This window comes from Sylvia atricapilla, chromosome 2, assembly GCF_009819655.1.
Source record: "Sylvia atricapilla isolate bSylAtr1 chromosome 2, bSylAtr1.pri, whole genome shotgun sequence".
Lineage (NCBI taxonomy): Eukaryota > Metazoa > Chordata > Aves > Passeriformes > Sylviidae > Sylvia > Sylvia atricapilla.
This window is the reverse complement of record NC_089141.1, coordinates 29,266,716-29,285,699: the sequence shown is the minus strand read 5'-3', so window position 1 is coordinate 29,285,699 and position 18,984 is coordinate 29,266,716. Positions and strand designations below refer to the sequence as shown.

Sequence of the window (18,984 nt, the reverse complement as noted above, 5' to 3'; positions counted from 1 at the left end):
ATCTGGCATAAAGCCATCCGATTCAACTTTGCAACTGAAAGCAAGTCTTACAACTTGGGTTTTTGACTATCATCTTGTAAATGCTCGTGCCCCACACCTGAGGAGGAGGAGAGGGGACAGCATTGTAGTTGGAGGGGCACATGTGGCTGCCAGCAGATCTGCTGTTGCTCCATACAACCCCAGAGGTTGCTGAGGAGAGCTGAGCGACGGCGCGGCCCCGTTTGCTCGGCTGGTTTACTTTGTGCACTTTGCAGCACTTTCTGTATAGTCAGTCTCACTGGTTCCCCAGGTGCAGACAGAGTCACTCGGTCCTGCTGTATGGATGCTTGTTCCAATAACGGGGAGATGGGGAATGGATGGAGGGAAGAGGAAATGGAAAAGTGTGTATGCAAACTCATGCCATTTGCAGGACTGGACTTGGACAGGCCAAGAAACTACTTGTGACTTGCTGTTTAAAAGCTGGATTTCCAAAGGAAGGTCTCCATTTAGGAGAATCATCATAATACGCTCCTTTTCTCATCCTGATTTTCAAAGTAACTGGAAAAATGTACTTGATGTCTCCTTCCTTGAGGGAATAAATAATGTTTCTCCATCAGTGCAATGTGGATGTAGAAAAAATTAGGGTCAGTCCCTAGAATATTATGACAGTGTTTGTCTCCAGGGATAACAGTCAGAGTCCACACAACTTGCTTTCTTGTTTGTTCCTCTTACTGTGTCCCACACAACTGAACTTGGATCAGTCTGTCAGAACATAAGTGATTCTACAGGGATAAAGTCCTGCAGAAACATATGATAGACCTAGTAACCAGTGCACTGTTTGTTAGTTAGAACAGATAAAAGTCCTTAACCGATACTAATCTGCCACTCGAGGTAGTGGTAAAAAAGGAAGTCAAATCATAAAGCTCTAAGCCTTGTTTAGTTTTCCATTTTGTACTTGTTATAATGGACTCTAAAACTTTGTACAGTACCGTGTTCCTATCCTGTATTCACTAAAGGATGCTCCTCCTCCTAACTGGCATTAAGCTGCTGTGTTGCCAATGCAGTTCCTGCCCGTGTTTCACAGCTCCTGCTGCAGCCAGGGGACGGGTGGGACTGACCCAAATGCGTAATGTTACCACTCCTGGGCGCGGGGCGGTTCTCCTACAGGCACAGATCCTGTCCATGAGACAAACATCGGGGATTCTCAGTGTCCCACGTGGATGCTTACCCTCCAGTATTCTTTTGAGAACTGGATCAAACCTGCCAGATGGGTCTCTTAAAATTTAAGATGCGCTTACATAAAATACAGTTTTGTCTTGCTCCCGTGTGCTGTTTGTATGTTTGCAAAGACACCTTGAATTCCTTAAAAATGATCTCCACAGCTGGCGTCATCTTTTGTTTTCTTTCTCTAAAGAATTAACATGGTAAAGTTCTACAAGCTGAGCTCTTTATGTAGAATTTAATCCTTGCATTTTTTTGAGTCCTGAACCTGGCTTTTTTCAGTCTCTCTTCAAACCTGACTTGCTACAATATCAAAGGGAAAGGACCCAAGGGACACACACTGTGTGTGTGGGAAGAGGGGGAGATACCTTGAAAAAACTGGAAGTGTTATTCTTGTTGCACATAAATTGGGTGGTGCTTTCACTGTCTTTTCCTTCCCACTGGTAATATCACGTGCATGTAAAACATGCTGTGTTAAAATTTTTTTAAATGGAAATCATGGTGGCATAGTGCTCAAAGGGTTAACTGCAGTTTATTAACAGCTAATGTTTTTAGATTTGCAGGACACAACTGTTTAAATACTGTATTCCTTGTAAATGAAGTAAGAAAAAATGTTAAGGCTGGTGCCAATATTTTTGTTAATGAATTGTTCAGCGTTGTCTCTCACTACAGTCTGGTCAGAACTCTTTGTGTATAAGCTGGGCCTGAAGCCATTTTATAGCTTGTAGGCCTAATTGTGTAACTTTTCTTTCATAATGGTTTTGTTATAATATCTACTGTCATTTCTTTCATATAAATATGACATGTAAATTGTCATAATAAAAAAAAATTGAAATAACTTGATGTACAAAGTATAATGTGTATTGCAGATACAAGTGCTTTTTAACGGGCATTACACATGCACATGCCGTTTTTAGTTTTAGAACAAACACTGAGTAATGCCTGCTGTGTATTGTTCCAGCCCCTGATGGTGCCACTGCCTGCCATGGGAATCGGCAACTCCTGGTTTATGTTGGTTTTGTTATGGCAGCTTAACTGACAGAACCTTCCTTTCTTTGAGCAGGTCTGGCTGATAGTGGGGAAGACCTGATGGATTTGTTTTTGCAGCCACAATGGTTTTCTGTGTGTTCCATCTTTTATATATATTTTTATATCTCATCTCGTAGTGATGTTGCAGTCACTTGACAAAACCCACTGTGCCTGCAGCCAGCACTGTACCCAGGGAAGGCTGTGCCAGCAGACAGCCACGAGGTGCTCCTGACACAGGAGGCAGGTTCATTTATTTAGGCTGAGATGCATAAAACCTGGGAAAAATGGGGGGAAAAATGGAAGTCTGCAGAGACACACTGAAGAAGCCCATGTTCTGGTACATGACAAAGGCAATGGACATGGATATTTCAGGACTTTAACAGTAGAAAGTCAGGGAGAAAGAAACAAATCGAAGACAAGAGTAGCTTCTCTGTGTGAATTGCTGAAGTCTGTCAAACTATTTTGAATGTGTCTGTGGCTGCAGTCAAGCTGCTGCATGTTCTGTAGTGATGAGAAATTGCTGTGAAATCCATCCTCTTGCTCCAAATCCACTGCCAAAACTCTACACTTTCATTTTTAACAGATTCTGGGTATCTAAGTCTGAACTGGCCACCTCATGGCAGGCAGTGCTGTGGAGAGAAACAAGCTCTCCTGGATGGTGACTCCTGCTTTCTGTGCTAAGGTGACAACTCTGTGAAGGTACCTGCTGCTCTCTATTGCCTCTCAACATGGCCCTGGTTGACTAAATCACTGTTGGACATCCAGTGTTTAGTCATCAGTGTGGGGCTGGATCTTAACTCAGTTCTTCAAGCTCTTACAGCTGAAGAAAAGTTCTCAGGTAATGCAATTCTGTTCCATTCAAACTTAGAGGAAACGTCTGCCTTCCCCCTCTAAGCATCTCTTAGGTGCAGCTCTCAGTACTTGCGTGTGAAATGCCTGGAGTGTGTAAATAAGGAAGATGTGGATTTCTTCTCTTTTAATGCCTCATCCTTAAAACCAACTTCCTGCCTGCGTTTAAACTATCTTTTTTCCCATTTTCTTTTGGAAGAGTGGTATGCCATGGAAGAAAGACCTGGATTTGCCTGCAGGAAGAGAAATGAACTCTGTACTACTACACTGCAGCAGCTTCAACCAACTCAACCCCAACCACTCAGAAATCTTAATTTATAATGACGTAAAGTTGTTGCGTGATTTGGAGTTAATTACAAAGGTGGTGAGAACTCTCTGTGGTTGATATCACAGCCACATTAGGTAAAAGGGGATGGACATGAACAGGAGCATTGCTTTATAACCACTAAGTGTAGTGAATGATATTTCCATGTATTTGGATCTCTTCCCACCAGCTGCCATAGTTTGATCTGTGTTCCTAGATGAACTGCAAATTTTTGTTTCTAGTTGACCACTTCTCTTCGTGTGGCAAACTTGAGAATTTCCCCTTTCCTCATCTCCTGCTGCCTCTGTTGCTTTTTCAAGCTATTCCAGCAGTGTTTAAATACCACTTCATTGTGGAATTTGCTTTCATTTCAGTCTAGGTGATTATTTGTATGAGTAACGATTATTTGCATTCTTATTTGTGTAGTTAAAATCCAAAATGGGTAGGCATGGTTGAGCAGCTTTCCAAAACTTTGTTGATAGCTCAGACTAGGAGAACCATGTTATGTTCTGCTCCCTGCTATCCAAGACTGTAGCTAGGAAAGTCCAGAGAAAGGAAAGATGGAGACCTAATCTTGTTAATAATTGATTCATGTTTGTGAGAACCTGCGTTTGCACACAGGTAAATAAATGACTCCTAAAAAGTAAATTTAAACTGATAAAAAGAAAGGTTAACACACATGACAAGCCAACAACTTGCATGGATATGATTTTGGTATGTTGCTATGGCAGGAGCATTTGCCATCTAGACAAGTCAGGGAAAAGGGATGTTTGTGGTGATGCTGTCTCACTGATGGTGTTAACAGAAGCATCCCCTGACAGAGATATACTTCACAGATGCATCAGTAATCTCTCTTTCTCACTGCAGTAGCAAGAGAAATGGTGTAAATCCAGGGCAAGAAGCAGGGCCAGTGCTCCTGAGAGGGCAGCAGCCTTCCCATCCCTGCAATGAGCTCTCCTGAGACACCCCCTGCTCGCCAGGTACTGCAGTAGTGTCAGGCTCCTGACTCCACCTTCATCACTGCGGGGGGAAATCAACTGGACACCCTTTAGGCAATTCAGGTACATGTGATTTTCTTTTTCTCTGTGTGTATTTATTGGGTGACATTGAGACACTGGGTGTTGGTCACCCACCAGAAATTCCCCTTCCAGCATCTAGTAATGGTAATTGAGAAGCTGCTGTATTTCTCTTTCCTTCTGTCACCTGTCCAACGAGACTTACAGGCTAAAATAGATATGGCAGAGATCAAGAAGCATTTGGACAAGGCTCTCAAGCACAAGGTGTGGTTTCTGTGGTGTGCTGTGCAGGGCTGGGAGATGGACTTGATGATCATTGTGGGTCCTTTCCAATTCCGAATATTCAATGGTTCTGTGACTTCTCTTGGTACTGTCAGTTACAGAATCTGAACATTTTCAGTTGCAAGGAACATTAATGACATGTTCCAACCCCCTGCTATGGGCAGGGACATCTTCCACTAGACCAGATTGTTCAGAGCCCCATCCAGCCTGGCCTTGAACACTTCCAGGAATGGGGATTCACAACTTCTCTGGGCAAACTGTGCCGGGGCCTTACCACCCTCACAGGGAAGAATTCCTTCCCAATACCTAATCTCACTCTGCCCTCTGTCAACTTGAAGCTTTTCTCCTTGTCCTATCCCTTCATGTCCTTGTCCAAAGTCTTTCTCCATGTCTCCTGGAGAGGAGCTCCCTTTAGGTACTGGAAGGGGCCGTAAGGTCTCCCCGGAGCCTTCTCTTCGGAGAACAGCTCTCAGCCTGTCCCCTCAGCTGAGATGCTCCAGCCCTCGGCGATCACCTCAGCGCTCCCCTTGGCTCCTCTTTTCCAGACAAAGACGGCTTCCCTCGGGCCCGCCCGCGGCACCCACACCGCAGCGCTGCGGAGCCAGGGCGGCGCTCGGCCCCGCGGAACGGGAGGCGGCGACACCGCGTCCCGGGGCAGTGACACCGCGTCCCGGGGCGGTGACACCGCGTCCCGGGGCGGTGACATCGCGTCCCGAGCGGAAGCGCATCGCAGAGCGGCGCGTTCCGCTTCCGGCGGCCGCCATGGTGGAGCAGGGGGACGGCGGCGGCGCCATGAGCTTCCTGAAGCGCTTCCCGCCGCCGGCCGACGGCGTCCGCCACCAGCAGGCGGACACGGAGGCGCTGCTGGCGGGGCGCAGCCTGGGCACCGGCACCCTCTACATCGCCGAGAGGTGCGGGGGACGCGCTGGGCCCTCGGCGGCCGCCCGGCATCGGGGCTCCGGGTGGAGGGGCCGTGATGTGGGGGAAGCGCTCAGAGCTCTGAGGCTCCTCGGGGCGCCCCGCTGCTCCTGCTCGTTTTAAACCGGGCAAGAGGGAGCAGCACGGCCAGGGGCCCGGGGCATTCGGGGCTGGATGGGACTTGGAGCAGTCTGGTCTAGTGGGAGGTTTCCCTGCCCGCGGCAGAGGCTTGGAACGAGAAAGCCTTAAGGTTCCTTCCCACCCAAACCGTTCTGTAAAACTCAGCGAGGTGGGGACGTGCACTTGCAGCGCAGAGAGCCAGTGGTATCCTGGCGCCAGCTGGGCAAGAGGGGAAATTCTGCCCTACTGCTTTTGTGAGACCCCACCTGGAGTGCTGTATCCAGCTCTGGAATCCCCAACGTAAGGAAGACCTGGAAATCTTGGAGCTAAGAAGGTTGGGGTTGTTCGGTGTGGAGAAGAGAAAGTTGTGTGGAGACCTCGTGGCAACCTCCCAGTTCCAGAAGGGGCATTCAGGGAAGCCAGAGAGGGCTCTTTGACAGGAACTGTACTGGTAGGACAAGGGGGAATGACTTCAAACCGAAAAAGAGCGTTAGATTGGTTATTAGGCGAGAATTCTGTATTGTGAGCAGGGTGAGACCCTGGCACAGGGTGCCCAGAGAAGCTGTGGATGTCCCATCCCTGGTAGTGTTCAAGGGCAGGTTGGATGGGGCTCTGAGCACCCTGGTGTAGTGGAAGGTGTCCCTGCCCAAGGTAGTGGATTGGAGCTAGATCTTTCAGGTCCAACCATTCTGTAATTAAAACCATGGCAGCTCTCCTCTTTTGACAGGGGAGTAGACAGGACTGTTGAGTTTCTGTTGTTAATAACTACTCTGGTTCTGTAAAGTCTTTCATGTTGCATTAATCACGTGGAGACTGTTCTTACTAGGCAGAAATCAGTCTGGCTATTCTGGAAGATGTTATCTGAGCTCTTTATGGTCTCTTTTCAATTGTGCCTGCATTGTATGGCTCAGGGAGACAGGTTGACGGTTAAAACAATGTAATTTTCTTTAACCATGGAAAAGTACTCATAATATATTCTGCAATTGAAAAGCATTGTTAAAATGTGCACTAAGCAGTAAATTGTCTTTTAAAAACCTCAGACTAGGAGGCTTTTATGAAATTGCCAGTATTTTTGGAGGAGCTTTTGCCCCACCTGAACTTTTTAGTGGTGTATTGGAGAGGAATCTCTTTGGAATTTTGTTCACTGTTGAGTTTGTTTACAACTACCAGGACTTCTGTTCATGGGGTATCTGCTCTGAAGATGTGTAACGCTGAGTTTCCTTGTAAGTTGCTTTCAGTAGACTTTTGTGTGAGGCACCTACAGGTTTGCCAGCTTCCTCTCCACGTGTTTCAAGTGCATCATAGAGCTGTCACCGGAGTCACTTGGTGGGATGAACAGAAAACATCAGTGTTTACAGGAGTGCTGTGGGAGAACGGGGCATCCAGGAGCACAGTGTGGCTCTTGATCCAGGTACTGATTCTCCAGCAGCTGTAAACATTGAGGACTGGCCAGCTGAGGCTAGGAAATAAATTCCTTGCTCCCACTGCACTAGCTCTTGCTCTCAGCCAGATTTTCCAAGGCAAGGAGTCTTCTGTGACCTTTCCATTGGTTTTGTCCCACCACAAAAGCTTGTGAATGCTGAATTTTGCACATGGTGGAGGTCTTGTTTTCTGGCCCTGAGTATTTCTGTTCCCTGTGTGACATTGATTACAGGCACCCAAATCTAGTTTGAGTTTGATTTCTCAGTGTCTAGAAAGATGTTGATTGTTCTGATATGAAGGGGGCAGCATCCTGGTGGGGACAACCTGTGCTGTCTCTTGCTGTGGTTAGGGATGACAGTGAAAGTGGGGAAAGCAGAATCTATAGCACATAATTGTGAGTGGAGGAATATCCATGACCTGGCTCTGCTGTTCACAGAACTGGCTGGTTTTCTACATGCAGGCTATAACCACATCAAATCTAGAGTCCTCTAGGAATTATGACACTGGCTTGCCTTTTAGAGTCCTCTTTGTCTTGGAAAACCACATATAATAGCTTGAGTTACAAATCACACTCTGGAACCTCTGTAGTTGTCTTTGGAATGATAGATATTTGCAGGGAGGAGAAAATGGAGAGGCGGGGAGAGAAATTCAGCACTCAGTGCAAATGTGATCAAGCTGTGATGTGTTTAGGGTTTTTAGCTTCACATTCTTTAGGCAGAGGTGTCTTTACCTCAACCATCAGTTAGTGCTGTTGCAAATTCCCGTTCAGGCAGGTCCAGGACCATGTCTGCAGAGTGGGCCAAGTGCCTTGTCCACAATTACTCACTTTTTGGGGTTGGTTTGCTTTCCTGCAGGCTTGAATCAGGTACTGTGGATTCCTCTGCTGGTTTCTAACTTGTCTCTTCTTTTTTTTCTCCCTCGTCAGTCGCCTGTCTTGGCTGGAAAACTCGGGAGTTGGCTTCTCCTTGGATTACCCCACCATAAGTTTACATGCGGTCTCCAGGGACCTGAGCGCCTTCCCAAGGGATCACTTGTACGTCATGGTGAACGCCAAGTTTGAAGGTAAGGAGTGATGCTTGCTGCTCCCACGCAGTCCTGAGGGACAGGATTTCCTCCTCAGAGGGGGGAAATGTTGATTTTAAGTTATTGCTTTTATTTTCTTTTTCATTTTCCTAAGCACAGCTTAGCATTCGTTTAGAGTCACTTCTTTACAGTTCTGCTCTCAGCTTGTGGCTGTGTACACTAAAACTGCTGAGAATCAGTTCTCTGCCCTCTTACACTGTTTTAAACAATTTAGTTCCTCTGCCAGTCTCCCTGTGATTCCATCTTGAGTACACTTTTTTCTTTATTGAATTTATGTTAATGTTGCTGCCCTCTCCAGGCTTGATGAATTCCTGCTGTTTCACAGCCAGGGAACTTTTCATTCATTTTCTCCCACAGCTTGGTTAAATACAAACAAGAAAAGGCAGTAGGTCATGTTACCAGGCTTATTGAATCTTTGTAGATGGCCTATAAAACCCACCTTTTTGACCATTCTTGTTTTGATGTAGAGAAAGCAAGCTTTCTGTTTCATTGTTTGTATGAAGATTGTATTTTTTTATATGTATTAATATTTTTCTTCTGGCAGACCCAGTATTTTAAGTGTGTCAAAAACTGCTATTGCAGTTGAAGATTAAATGAGTGTTAGGTCTTGAGCAGGTCTCTTTTTCCCCTTCATACCTACTAGTCATCACAGCTAAAGGTTAAAATCTAGCATTTAATTTTTTTTTAAATATATCCAGAAAGTAATGACAAGACTCTGAGGAGGTGGAGATGCTTTTAAGCTATTAGTGTTCTTCATTATTTCCTTCTCTTATGTTACTAATGTTCTCTGACAGTCTATCACTACAAATAATAAGAGGACATTTGCATACACCTCTTGGTTCTTCTTGTTCATTTTCCTTTAACTGTGGTTATTTTGAAGTAAAAAGAGCCTCATGTGAAGAAAGATACTGTTTGTAGCTTTTAATTAATTCTGATTATGGCATTTGAAAATATGGGTATCCTGTGAAAGCCTTTATCTAGAAATCCTTAGTAGACTGATTTTTAATGGGTCTTTCTTGTGGGTGTATTTTTTAGTATATTAACTCTGCCTACAGTAAATCTTCCACAGCAGGTAGGTTTTACTTTTCAAAGTATATCCCTGGCCTGCAATTTTAACTGCTGAATAGTGTTAAACCTTCACACTTAGTTGGCTTTAGGAGTCCTCACTCTCAGTTGTGCAGGGTACGTTGTGTTCGTCCTCTGAAGGTTTTGCATGTGCTCTCTGCGTGTTTGTCCCTCGTCCTCACCCCTTTTTTAGCAAAAGGCATTCAGAGGTTGACTGCACTGAAAACAAAGAGCTGGACTCAGCAGTAACAAGCTGTGCCTGCGGGTGTCAGTGGGAAAAGAGCTGGGTAGCTTCCTTGCACACTTCATTTTTGGGGCAGCTGGCTGGCAGCTTCTTGGCATCTTCATATTCTTGGTGGTGCCAGTTTTGTGTGTGATAAAAACCACTCTTAGTTGAACAGCCTCTTCTCCTGTAGAAAATAATTGTGCACTTTTGAGGCTGTCAGTGCAGTGTCCCCAGCCCCGAAGTGAGGAACTGCAGTCATTTTTCTGGGGTTTCTATTCACAGAAAATAAAACACCACCCTGATGCTTAATTATTCATGTACATGGCATACAGAAGTCAGGAAGCACTGCAGTTGTTGCTGGTTCTGGGTGCAGTTTGTGCTTCTGACATCTTGCTGGCTGACTTGGAATGGTGTAAATGTAGCAGAGATCCTCTGCACATGTCAGAGTCCCCTGTGAGGGGCCACACTAGAAGCTAGCTGATTTCGTGACAGTAATGTTAAGGATCCATGAAAGAAGTCCATGTGATTTAAAAAATTATAACAATTGTGAATTGAGGGCTTTTGAGCACTGTTGTTTTTAATAAGAATCAGGCAGTTTTCCTGAAATACTTGAATACATTGTGTGGCCAGTACAGAAGTCTTTAGTGTTGTTGAGGTGCTGTGAGAGGGCCTCATATATCCATGTGGGTCTTGGAGTCTCATGGGCTTTTTTGGGAGAACAGAATAGAGGGTTTGTGCCTCTCTTAGGTTGTTTCTGATTTGATTACATATGTGTTCCTGAAAGAATAAAGAAATGTGACTTTATTTTTTTTTCCCCAAATAAACATGTTTCTTCCAAATCTTCCAATTTCTTAAAGAGGAGACGAAAGAGGCTCCCATGACTGAAGGGGAGGAGGACGACAGCGATGACGACGTTGAACCGATTGCGGAATTCAGATTTGTGCCTGGCGACAAATCAGCCTGTAAGTGTGAATGGGAATTGTGTTTTATTTTGAAGTCCTGGTTATATGTGGAGGACACTTGGGTGTAGAGATGTAAATACTGTGATCCTTCAGTGTCCTTCTCTTGATTCCTGTGTGCTGGAAAGAACAAAGCAAATTGTTTTATCTGGCTTGAAAATGGACTCTGAGCAGCTGGTTCTCAAGGAAAATTCCAGTGCTTTAAAATAGAAACTGTTGAGTTTAAATACACTACATGGATCATCTCCCTTATATACATTTGCAGAGCATATGTATGGGAAATGTCTTTAATTACAAATTCAGTGATATTTGAGTCAGTGACAATTTCATTAGAAACATGCTAATGCCCTTACCACTGCAAAGCTGTCATATCCTGTCCAGTGTGGAGCTTACAGTTGGATTCAAGCGTTAAAAATCTGATGGATGAGGTGCTGAGAAGATTCCTGCAGTAGGTAGACAGAATTATTCATTAATGATAAACCGCTATCATCAATGAAATAATGCAGAAATGCTGCTAAGAAGCTAAAGCACCAGGCTGGATCTCTGAAACCTGATTTGTTTCTTACATGGCTTCTGGTTTTTTGGATGCTGTTTTCAGATACGAATTCAGTTGTGGTTCTGCTGAAGGGGTATTCTGACTCCCTGTGATCACTCCGAGCGGAGTTTCTTGCCCATTGCTTTGAGGTGTTGCTGGAGGTTTGTGTTCCCTTGTGTTCCTGCAGTGGAAGCCATGTTCTCAGCCATGTGTGAGTGCCAGGCCCTGCACCCAGACCCGGACGATGAGGACTCGGACAACGATTACGAAGGGGACGAGTACGACGTTGAGGCCCGCGGTTGGTAGCAGTTGCTTCTTTTGAGATACCTGCCAGCACTTGGATACCTGGTGTCTGTCATAGTTCTTCACTACTCATTTTGCCTAAACATCCCATTTGTCGCAGGCACAGTATAGAAATTCATACATCTGCAGAAAACCTGTAGTTTAGCTGTCACAAGTGACAGAAATTCAGCAAAAGCATTGTTCTGGCTCTCCAAAGCCCACAGACACAAAGAGCAGCCTTTGCTGTTCGCAGTGGCTGTGCTAGCCCAGAGTCAGTGCCCCTGGTGCTGTGTGGTCAGTTCACGTTGCTGTGTGTATTCTTACCTGATGTAAGCAGCTTTTTAATCTCAGTCTGTTGATCTGAGCAAAATTTGCCCAGCTGCTCCCCTATTCCTCTACCTCTGCATGTTTCTGGCCTCTAAATTTAAGTGTGCTAAACATAAACTTGTTTTTGCAGAGCTAGAACAAGGTGACATCCCAAGCTTTTACACATACGAAGAGGGATTGTCACATTTAACTGCAGAGGGCCAGGCCACGCTGGAGAGGTTAGAAGGCATGTTAGCCCAGTCTGTCAGCACCCAGTACAACATGGCTGGAGTGAGAACAGAGGACTCCATAAGGGAGTTTGAAGGTAAGACATGCTTTTCTTTTACTAAATAATATGTCTTCATCAGTGACACAAACAGTGGGGGATCGAGGGTGCCCTCAGCAGGTTTGCAAATGACACCAAGCTGAAGGATGTGGTTGACACTCTGGCCATCCAGAGGGTCCTGGACAAACCTGAGGAGTGGGTCCATGGGAACCTCATAAGGTTCAACAAGGCCAAGTGCAAAGTGCTGCCCCTGGGTTGGGGCAACTCCCAGTATCAACACAGACTGGGAGATGAAGGGATTAAGAGCAGCCCTGCCAAAAAGGACTTGAGGGTGCTGGTGGATGAAAAATTTGACATAACTTGGCAATGTGCATGTGCAGCCCAGTACACCAGTCATGTCCTAGGCTGTACCCAAAGCAGCATGGCCAGCAGGGTGAGAGAGGAGAATCTGCCCTTCTTCTCTGCTCTGGGTGCAGCCCCACCTGGAGTGCTGCATCCAGCTCTTGGGTCCTCAGCATAATAGGGTATGGACCTACTGGAGTGGGTCCAGAGGAGGTCATGAAGGTGATCAGAAGTCTGAAGCACCTCTGTTATGGAAACAGGCTGAGAGAGTTGGGGTTGTTCAGCCTGGAGAAGAGAAGGCTCTGGGAGACCTTACTGAGGCTTTTCAGTACTTAAAGATGGGGACAGACTTTTTTGTAAGGCCAGTTGCTGTAGGACAGGGGGAAATGGCTTCAAACCAAAGGAGGTGAGACTCACATGATGAAAGTAGAGATTTTTTTACCATGGGAGTGGTGAGCCACTTGCCCAGAGAAGCTGTGGATGCCCTATCCCTGGTTCAAGACCAGGCTGGATGAGGCTTTGAGCCTGCTCTAGTGGGAGGTGTCCCTGCCCGTGGCTGCAAGGTCCCTTCCAATCCAAACCACTCTATGGGTCTATGATATGGAAATGGTGTTTTCCAGTTTGGAAATCCATAAACCAGAACTGAGCAAGTGCTCGAGGATCCCTTGAGAGATCACCCACATGGCTGTGGCCCTATGGGCACCATGTTGCCTGCTCTGGGTTCAGGGCTGCTGTGTTACATAGTGAGCCCTTCAGTGTTAACACTTGATTCTTCCTGGTATGAGTTCCTGTAACAGTGGTAAAGTGGAATTCATTTAGGATTAAAAAAAAAGTTAGCTTCTCAGTCTACACTGGGGTTAGGAAGGAAGCAGTTTCCACTCTAAATGAGTTGTGGGGTTTTTTTTGTTGTTTTTTTTTTTTTTTTTTTTTTTTTTTATCCTGATACCCTAAATTATAACAATTATCTCAACAGAGTTCAGGGTGAATTCTGAATCATTCAAACACACTGAAACAGAGTTATTAGAAAAGATTATTTTTCTAAAAGATGCTTTCTCCTAATTCTGTCGATCATTCAAGTGTGTATTTAAGGAGTAAAATTTCTTTTTTGTTGGGGAAAAACCACCTGATTTCTCAGACTGTGTCTTCCGTGTGCTGTTTTCACTAGAGCAATATATTATCTGGGAGAAGAACAGGGAAGTAGTTTAGTAGCATTGCTTCTTTTTTTTAATATTTAAATTGCAATGCTCTTTATATGCCCTCATGTTTTTGAAAGATGTAAAATGATGGAGCAACTGTGGATTTCTAGAAGATAATAACTAATTTGTTCTCATCCACAAGGAGAGATTTTTAATCTTAACTTCTTTTGTCAGTTGTTTTCAGGCTTGCTTTGTTCTGCAATTTTGAATAAATTTATGTAAAGACAATCATAGGTGATAGGCTCCTGTTTCAGCAGTGCCCTTTGAAAATTTAGTCAGGTTTCTGAATCCCAAAATTTCAGAAAGGAATATAAATTGAACAGCAAGTATGTCACATGTCTCAGAGTCATCATCATCTGTTTTGTTTACTTTCCTGATCTTACTTGCTACTGTACTGCTGCTTGGTTTGCTGCAATTATAAATATCCCTAGGGCTGCTCAGTTTCAGAGTTTATTTTTTGACATTGTAGCATAGGGCAATCTTTCTTTTCAGTTATTGTTTCAGAACAGGATACAGCCTCTTTCTGCAAGAATAAAATTATTCAAAGGAATCACGATATTTGTTATGCGTAAACTTCATTTAAAACATGAAATAGTTAAAACCCAGTGTTTAAGTCCTTTAATAAGACCGGGTGAGCTGAGGTGGTAGGAAGTGGTGACATCTTTAAATGACTGACCAGCAGTGCTGGAGCAAACCCAGAAACTCATGAGCTCATCAGGGTTTCCTTAGGCTGCTTTCAGATGCTCAGTGAAGGGGTTTTCTGTCCTGGCCACCTCCTGTCAGCAGAGGGCATCTGCTCTCCTTCCCTTGAAAACATCATCCCTCTGCTTGTTCACGGAGCACTGACTGTTTTTTCCAGATGGGATGGAGGTGGACATAGCACCAGTAGTTGCTGGGCAGTTTGAAGATGCCGAAGTTGATCACTGAGGAGGTCAGTTGCTGCTGTAAGTTCTTCTCAATTCTCACATCAATGTTTTTCAGTCCTTCAAGAGCCTTCCCTCTCTGTAATGTGTGTAATGTATGTGATGCTACAGGAAGTGTCTCATGCTATCAGGATGATGATGATGATATAGAAGAAGGAAAAGGGAGCTGTAGTTATCACAAATACAGAAAGATGTTTAATGATCTGTGCCAAAATGCCCGTTGGCATAAACCATTACCCTGCAGAGGCAATCTGCATGGATACGCCTGTCTGGAAGACAGGTCAGCCTTTTAGTTGATTTAAGAATAGTCTGATCTCAAGGGCCCTTATTAGATGCTGATATATGAACGCTGGAGGCATCCCTGGGAAGTTACCGTCTTTAGTGTCTGTTGTTTTGCTCATATGTGTGTAGGATTTCCCAGGCTGTTCCAGGGGGCAAGCCATTTCACAGCAGTGCAAGTCCAGCTCTTCCTTCATTATAAGCAGAGCAGGAACAGTTCCTGGTAAAGTTACTGAGCTATCTGGATGGGATTGCTCTCAGGAGTGAATAACTTAGAGACAACGCCCTGCTCAGGTGGATGTGCCAGTGGGATCCCTTGTCTTCTATCTCCCGTGTTGCTTTTCTCCTCTTAGTAGCATTACAGGATGTGCCAGTGGCTCCTTGCTGGTGCTGGGAGGAAGAGCAGCTTTTTCTGGGACTGTCTGTAGAGATGCACAGGCACAGTGGGGTTTGTGATGCCACCCTTGCTTCAGCAGTGCCCGGTCTGTACGTGCTGCTCAAGTGGTGCTGTGTTGTCCCAGCTCTTCTGGCTGTCTCAGAAGGGAGAGAAGGGAGACTGACAGCCCTTACCTTGAAGTGAGAGTCCAGCTATCCACTTGAAATGCCAGAGAGAGCAGCTGTGGAGCAGACAGTCGAAAGCTCTGGGGAGGAAAGAGGAAAGGGAACAAAAAGCAGTGTGACACACTGAAAGAAAAGTGAGAAAGTAGTTGATTAGGGATTAGTGTCATAAAGAGGCTGTTATGGAGGGGTGTTGCATAGCTGCATTCCTCCCCTCTTGCTTATTTTCCTTTGCTGCTGCAATTCTGAAAGTCTCAAAGTAGCCTTGTGTTCTCTTACTGACATCCACCACTGCCACTGTTCCTGAATTGGATTTATTGGCTGATGTAAGAGCTCAAACTTCTGTAGTTGCATTTCTGCCCTGTGAAGGACTTTGCAGAACAGAGAGGAGTTATTAAAAAAAAACAAAAAACAACTAGATACTGATTGTCCTGCCATTGGATGGTCCTCCAGTTTGGTAAAGGACACATTTAAAAATCAGAGAAAATCCATTAGCTGTAGATAGGTGTGTCTCAGTAAGTTAATAGAAATTCAGGCTCGGATGACTCCACCTGCAAGATTACTTTGGCCAATGGTTTATTAAAAAAAATCATGCTGTTGAAAACTTCAAATTTGACTGCTTTATCTATTCTCCTGGTTATAAATTAACTGGATTAAGGAGAATTAGTAGCTGATAGCAGATCTCTGAGAAGCCTGAAAGTGCTGGTGGAAGTGTTGTAGACTGTTCTAGAAAAGGACAAAGTAAGAAGTAAGTACCCAGTAAGAAGTAGCATTGGTTAGTGGAATTATTATTCTACCTTCCATGGTTCAGTATGTGTCTGTGGAGATGAATGCTGTGAGAGGGGGCTGGGGAGGATTTCCTCCTGTGCTTCTCCTTGTGCTGATCACAGCTGAGGGGCTGATCCCTGTCAGAGCAGATCGAGTGACCTGCACGTGCAGTGTCAGGTGCTGCAGTGACATCACTCCAGGTAGCAGTTTGGGATGGCACTTTTTAGAGTAACCACCAGCCTGAGTGTGTGAATGTAATTTAAGGAGGTTTAGGCATCTAGGATCTTAGGCAGCAATAAGGAACTGAAGGTAGAAAGTGACAAGGAGAGCTTTTGGAGGTCTGTGCTAATTGCCCTGCTCAGAGGGTGGCTTGGCTCTACACTGTATGTAGGGGTGGAGAGGGAGCATGCTGTGATCATGTGGGTACTCCATGGAGCAGCTTGGCCCTTTTAACCTCCTGAACTGCAAAATGATCTACAGGAACATCTTGCTGGTGATCCCTTAGAGAGCCGTGTGCTGCCCTGCCTCCCAAACAGTTCCCTTGTGTGATGCTCATGTTGCATGCCACCCAAATGAGATGTGTCTCCTGCTGAAGCTCCTGGAAGACTTGCTGGCAGTCGGTGCAGGACATTTCCAGTGTTCCTGCAATAAGTGGTGTTTTGTCTGTGGCATCACGAGGCTGCAGCAATTGTTCTGAAGCAACTGGTGTGTCTGTGTGTGGGTGCAGCAGGGTCTGCCAGCGCAACCTGGTGCCTGCTGTGAGCACATGCTGTCCTTAGCTGACCTGAGTCAGAGCTGCTGCCAAAGGCAAAGGTGCTCAGCCCTTCTGAGAATTCATGGGCTTGTAGTAAAGTGCTGTCCTCTGACTGCAACCAACAGATAGCTACTGCTCCGTGATGCTTAATAACCTTTTACTTTAGTGTCAATTATGTAAACTTGTGTGTCTTGTGTCTTTCAGATTCTTCTTGTGGCACTTCCAGAATAAGCTGTAAAACTGAAGGCATTGCAGTGACTATCGGGACTTAACCTTTCTTTTAATGACCTGAGTTTAGACATCTAGGTCTATAAATGCTTGTAGAGATGTTTAAAACAGGGTTTGACATTTGCGACCACTATTGGGGTTATTTAAAAAAAAAATAAAATAAACAAAAACAATAAAACCTCTCGCATCTAACACTTGAATGGGGCTAATCAGGGGTCATTTCATAGAATCACAGAATGATTTGGGCTGGAACAGACTGTGAAGATCATCTGGTGCCAGCCCCACCTGCCATGGGCATGAATGCCATTGAGTAGATCAGGTTGCTCAGGACCCCATTCTAACCTGGCTGTAGACACTTCCAGGAATGGGGCAGCCACAGTCACTCTGACCAAACTCTCTGGCCTTTTAAAGAAGCCTTTGTAGGAATTCTAGGACTTCAGAAATAAAACTGTAAGTAGAGCAGAAATTTAGATTGTCCTAGAATTTTCCATATTTTTTTACCTGTCATTGACTCTGTGGAGTAAAAATGGGAACAGAAATGTTATGACTAAAAGGAAATAGAGTTGGCCAAGGATTGAAAGAAAAGCTAAATTAAAACCCCCTCAAGTGGCTGGCTTTATCATTTCAGTGCTATCCCTTTCATTTCTCTGAAAGCTGAGCTTGGGTGGTAGAGGAGGAGGTGGAATAAAGTCTGTAAGGTCAGGACAAAGTTTTGTGTCTTTGTATTAAATGTTAACATTGTTAAATAAACTAAGATTTTTGTATCTCACAACCAGCTCACTGTTGCAGTTCTCCATCCTTTACTTCAGCAAGCAGCTTGAGCCCTTGGGTTTCAGAATTCTCTTCTGCAACAAAAAAATCTTCAGTGAAGCCAAAGGCATTTTCATCATTTACCTGGATGTGAGGATAAAAGGGCAGAGCATTTGCAGAGTATGCCTGTGACAGAGTTAATCAGACACATCCCAAACTTAGGAACCCAGCTTTAGATTGCCAAGATGTTGGTCCTGCTGGAGCTTTTCCTGTTTGGTCTCTCTGCGGGGTGATTTTAGCATTGGGAAATATCAGCAAATTCAGGTTGTTCCTCTCTTCTTCCTTTCATTGAAATGAAAGTCTGGACCAAACTTCCTCCATTTTCTTTCACTTTGAAGTTGACCTGTGATTTTTTGAGGAGGGGAGGGGCAGGGGTGAGGTATTGCTATGTTGGTATAGGAACAGTTTACTGGCCCTACACTCTGCTTACACTTTAGGATGTGATTTGGTTCCAAGGTACATGACAATTATAACCACTCTTTATTGAATATTCGTTAGGAATGCCAGTCAAATTAGGGATGTCTTAACAGTGCTGGGAACCACTGACAGAGCTGAATAAATGAAGTATTCAGCGTGTTACGCAACAAGACATTCTACAGAATGTCTTTACCAGCCCCTTCATATACATACAAACATTCATGTGAGTGTGTGCATGTTTTTGTTAGGGATTCAGAGTTACAAAGGAGGATACAGAGTTGATTTTTGCACTGGTGTTTGGAGAATCTTGGCACGGTGAGATTTTGGGACAGGTAAAATTGAATTCTAAGTCACCATTCACTGTTGGAGCAGACTGGCAGGGTTTTCTTAGTGTGTGTAAATCTGAGTTGGAATGTGGTGCTTCTGTTGTTTTCCACATTAAACTGCAGACCTTTACATGCCCTGGCAGATGGGCAAAGTTAACTCCAGGCCAGCTGGACTGTTCACAGCTCCTCTCAGCACTCTCATTACATCCAGAAGGAGAAATTATGTTGTACTAATGTGTAGCTTCAGGAGCAGACATCTTGTAATGCTTCCAGTCAAATCAGTGGAGCAAGATTAATTGAGGTGAGGTGGAAAACAGGCCTGGATGAACGCTGAAGCAGTGAGAAGTGTCTTGTGTGGATTGACAAGTTTTATTTTCCATAAAACTGTATTTAGGCTGTGTAAGTGTTCTGGACTTCATAAGCATTTGTTACTTCAAATGCAAAATACTATTTTGCCTGTATTACCAAAATCAGTTAAATTCTTCAGTCCCTAGCTTAGGT

At 44.6% G+C, this 18,984-nt stretch overlaps 1 protein-coding gene across 2 annotated transcripts; it reads left to right on the top strand.

The window, feature by feature from the left end:
- Nucleotides 1–5,398: 5,398 nt before the first annotated feature.
- Nucleotides 5,399–17,639, top strand: CLNS1A (chloride nucleotide-sensitive channel 1A). 2 transcript variants are annotated; one of them, XM_066341227.1, is made up of 7 exons: nt 5,402–5,591; nt 8,066–8,202; nt 10,372–10,476; nt 11,196–11,306; nt 11,748–11,921; nt 14,280–14,364; nt 16,907–17,639. In XM_066341227.1, exons 1-6 carry the CDS (start codon nt 5,443–5,445, stop codon nt 14,345–14,347), a joined length of 744 nt encoding a protein of 247 aa, XP_066197324.1. In that variant the 5' UTR covers nt 5,402–5,442; the 3' UTR covers nt 14,348–14,364; nt 16,907–17,639. The 2 variants fall into 2 exon arrangements, with proteins under 2 accessions (XP_066197325.1, XP_066197324.1); XM_066341228.1 differs by lacking the exon at nt 14,280–14,364 and having other exon boundaries at nt 5,399–5,591.
- Nucleotides 17,640–18,984: the final 1,345 nt, after the last annotated feature.